We start from the raw sequence: 4119 nt of genomic DNA on the forward strand, positions 1-4119 counted from the left end.
TTTCCGCCCCCCCCCCCCCCCCATTCTTCTGTCTGACTCAATGTCTGTGGAGATTCTCCAGGCCGTGGTTGTCCCAAAGGTGCTTTTTCCAAAAGGCAACTGGATTTTCTTGTTTTTTTTTCTTTGAAAACATTTCGCTTCTCACCCAAGAAGCTCCTTCAGTTCTAACAGAATAACAGAGCTGGAACGGACCTTGGTGGTCTTCTAGTCTAACCCCCTGCTCAAGCAGGAGACCTTATACCAGTTCAGACAAGTGGCTGTCCAGTCTCTTCTTGAAAACCTCCAGTGATGGAGCACCCACAACTTCTGGAGACAAGCTGTTCCACTGGTTAATTCTCCTTCCTGTTAGGAAATTTCTCCTTAGTTCTAGGTTGCTTCTCTCCTTGATGAGTTTCCATCCGTTGCTTCTTGTCCCGCCTTCTCATGCTTTGGGGAATAGCTTGACTCCCTCTTCTTTGGGGCAGCCCCTCAGATATTGGAACACTGTTATCATGTCCCCCCCCCCCAGGGTCCTTCTTTTTGTTAAACTAGCCCAGGGGTAGGCAACCTTGGCTCTTTTATGACTCGTGGACTTCAACTCCCAGAATTCCTGAGCCAGCCATGCTGAGGGGAAAGGGAGAGGTTTCCAAGCTGAGCCATGCTGGCTCAGGAATTCTGGGAGTTGAAGTCCACGAGTCATGAGGGGGCCATAGTTCCCTCATGCTGGCTCAGGAATTCTGGGAGTTGAAGTCCACAAGTCATGAGGGGGCCAAAGTTTCCTTCATGCTGGCTCAGGAATTCTGGGAGTTGAAGTCCACGAGTCATAAAAGAGCCAAGGTTGCCTACCCCTGAACTAGACATTCCCAATTCCTGCAACCGTTCTAGATTCTGCCTGGCTCCCATTTCCACTGGGAACTCTCTGCTCCCCCTTGCAGGATTACGAAGGCCTCGACCTGGAGATGCTGGCTCCGTACATCTCGATGGACGACGATTTCCAGCTCAGCAGCACCGACCACCCGCCCTGGCTGGCCGAGAAGCGAAGAGATCCGGCGGGGGCAGGAGCCCGGCCTGTTTCCCCCCCTCCCAGGCCTCGGTCTCGAAGTTTCCACGGCGTCTCTCCGCGCCCACCAGAAGCCCCCACCCTTCCCCGCTGGGGCAGCGACAGCAGTTTGAGCCAAGGCCGTCCTGTCGAGACACCTCTGGCCAACTCGCCCTGCGGAGAAGGCCAGATGGTGGAGATGGTGGCGTCGGTCAAGATCCAGTCTGTGCAGGACGGGGCCGGTCTGAATGGCCACAGGTCCCCCTTGGGCGGGAAAAAGAGGTCAGGCAGCAACTTTCATTCGGTCAGAATTTGTAGGGCGGTTGATGAGCTCTGTTCCCGAGCAAATATAAGGCATGGCTGACTGGGGAATTCTGGGAGTTGTAGTCCACTCAATTAAAAAAATTCCCCGAGGTTAAGAAACATTGATCTAAAATAGGTGCCCTTCGTTAGCCATCTTGTTTTCAGAGAAGCTCATCTTTGGATTGTGTGGCACGCCCCCCCCCCTCATTTACCATCCCTCCCTGCAGACACCCCAGCTTGAACCCGTGTTTGGCTAAAGTTTTCTGCTCTCCCCCCAACAGGGCTCGGGAGATTAGCCTGGATGAAGAGAGGGATCTCTTCCTGGAAACCAGTCCCCCCAAGCGTGCCCATAACCACGAGGCTGAGGGATTCCTGATGCCCTCGCTTAGCCTGGTAGGTGCCCCATCCATTGGGAAGGAGAGGGCCCAGGATACACCTGGCACATCCGCTGATGCCCAAACAAAACTCCTTTGTGATAGATAACTTTCTGTTCTTCCAGGGCTTTCTGCTCAGTGTGGAAGAGTGTCTGGATGCCCGGTCCGAGCGGGGCTGCGGGGGCACTGTAGCCCTGGGCAAGAAGCTGCTGGCCCTGGAGGAACCCATGGGTGAGTGCCACGGGGGTCTGGATTTGAGAGGTTGTGTGATCAAGGTTTGGTGGGGTCAGCACAGAACCCCCGGCCTGTCCCTTTGACCTGGCGGTCCTGAAGGAACTTCTCTCATGTGTTGGGCCCCTGATGGCAGCTGCTTGTGGGATAAAAAGCATAAAGCTGATCCTTACTCTTTGGGTGGATCTCTCCCAGGTCCCGTTTGGCTCCTAAGAGTCAAGTGGGGTCCTTGGTACTCTCTCAGGTTAGTTGTTTTCTTCTAGACGTTTCATGACCCAACTGGTGACATCATCAGTGCTAGAAGAGAGGGGAGTTTGTGGAGTGGAGGAGGAGGACTGTGGGGTCCTTGGTGCTTTCTGAGCTTGGAGGTTTCCTTACAGATGTTTCATGACCCAACTAGGAAACATCATCAGTGCTAGAAGTGAGGGGCGGTTGGAGGAGGAGGAGGAGGAAGAGGAGATCTTCTTGCAGATGTGTTATTACTCAACTAAGGACCATCATCAATGCTGGGAGAGGGGCTTGAGAAAGGGAGGAGGAGAAGAAGAGAACAACTGTGGAGTCTTTGGTGCTCTGCAAGCTTGGTGGTTTTGCAGACGTTTCATGACCCTACGAGGTAACGTCATCAGTGCTGGAAGGGAGTGGGGTTTGCCCTCTTTTTTTATATACTAGTGGCTGGCTCTGACAGTGTGGGTGCGGTGACCTTTTCTTCTTGGTAGTTAAACAGAACGAACCCTACTCCCTTCTAGCATCGATCATGGGATACCAGCAAGAGGCCCAGTTGATGGTCGGCAAGGGCATCCTTGTGAATCCTGGGAAATGTAGTCTTGTCAGGCGCAAGAAACTGGATCCGCTCACAGAAGGTCCAAGTCAGCAGCTTTATTGTGTTCTACCTATATTACAAGAATCTCCCCAGATTGCTTGCTTTCCCTTGGGATCCGCTAGACAAGCGCCCATGGAACTGAGGTGGAGTCAGCCTTACGCCTCTTGCAGCTGTGCAAGGACTCAAGGCTAGTTCCCCGCTTGACGCCTCCTCCTCTTCTGGCTGGGACTTTCCCGACAGTCTCAGGACAGCTTACCACGGCCAGATTTGAGGGGGAAGCGTTAAAGGAAGGTCCCCAGCTCCTGACGACCTCTCTCTCGCCCTCCCGGCTCTCTGCCTCCAGGCCTCTTAGGAGACATGCTGCCCTTCGTGGTGGACGGACCAGCGCTCTCCCAGCTGGCCCTGTACGATGGCGAGGAGGAGGTGTCCGGGCGTGGTGGAGAGCACTTCCAGCTGGGGGAGGAACTCCTGGTGGAGCTGGACCAGGCCACCTGAAGTGGCGCCCTTGACCACCACCCCCTCCACACCTTCATCCCACACTCCTGCTCTGCAGATGGGACACCCGGAACCAAATCCAACCAAATGCCCTCGGGGAGGGGTTCCTCCCGGCCCCCTTCCCCGCCCGTCCACCCTCCACTGGCGCTCTTAGGACTCTTCCTACCTCAGTCCCGTCCCTTTCCCCGGGCAGCCTCTCCCCTCCGTAGACGGTGGGGAGGAAGGCTCTGCCACCCCATTTGGTGCTTATCCACCTGAATGTTCTTGAACAACCGGACAAGGGGCCAGGAGTGGGATCGATTCATGGAGGGGGTCTGCTCTCTTCATCCCCCAAAGGAAGAGAAAGCACCACAGAGGGATCCCCCGGACGAGAAAGAGGGGTGCAGCTACCCCTCGGGAGACTCAGAACCCTCCGGGGGGGGGGCTGTATCTTCTCCTCTGTCCTCAGCTCGCTAGGACAGACCCTTCAGCATGCGCCCAGGCTGTGAGATCAGCCATTCCTGGCACAAAGGGGTTCACCCCTTTGAGGGAGGTAAAAAAAAAGTGGGGGGACCTGCTCTGAGAACAGGATGACCATCCGCTGTTAGCCTCTCGGGGGGACGCCTCGCCGCGACTCCCCCAAAATACTCATGGTGCCTCCCATTGACCTCAAACCAAGGTCTGCCATTTGGAAAGGAGAACCAGAACTCCTTGGAGCTTCTGCTCCTGAGAGGACATTTTGGCCAGACGGATCGTTCCCCTTAAGACCACCAACGTCTGAATAATCAAGTCCCCAGAACGAAACAGTGGTGCTTGGGCCCTCTCAGGGCCTCGTTAAAGATCTCTCTATGTTTACAATCTCCATTCTGCCCACGTTCGGTGCAGAGGAATTGGATGCC

General features: G+C 55.1%; 1 protein-coding gene across 1 annotated transcript in view; it reads left to right on the forward strand.

Moving 5' to 3' along the window:
* Positions 1-3346, forward strand: part of HIF3A (hypoxia inducible factor 3 subunit alpha) — a 17787-nt gene extending 14441 nt beyond the window's left edge. Inside the window, exons 11-14 of the mRNA XM_029285057.1 lie at positions 865-1300; positions 1603-1714; positions 1821-1926; positions 3090-3346. Coding sequence (XP_029140890.1) covers positions 865-1300; positions 1603-1714; positions 1821-1926; positions 3090-3241 — 806 coding nt within the window. The 3' untranslated portion in view covers positions 3242-3346. The remainder of the gene's footprint in view (positions 1-864; positions 1301-1602; positions 1715-1820; positions 1927-3089) is intronic.
* The last annotated feature ends 773 nt before the right edge of the window (positions 3347-4119 follow it).

This window comes from Protobothrops mucrosquamatus, unplaced genomic scaffold (assembly GCF_001527695.2).
Source record: "Protobothrops mucrosquamatus isolate PMUCROS unplaced genomic scaffold, P.Mucros_1.0 scaffold1232, whole genome shotgun sequence".
Classification (NCBI taxonomy): Eukaryota; Metazoa; Chordata; class Lepidosauria; order Squamata; family Viperidae; genus Protobothrops; species Protobothrops mucrosquamatus.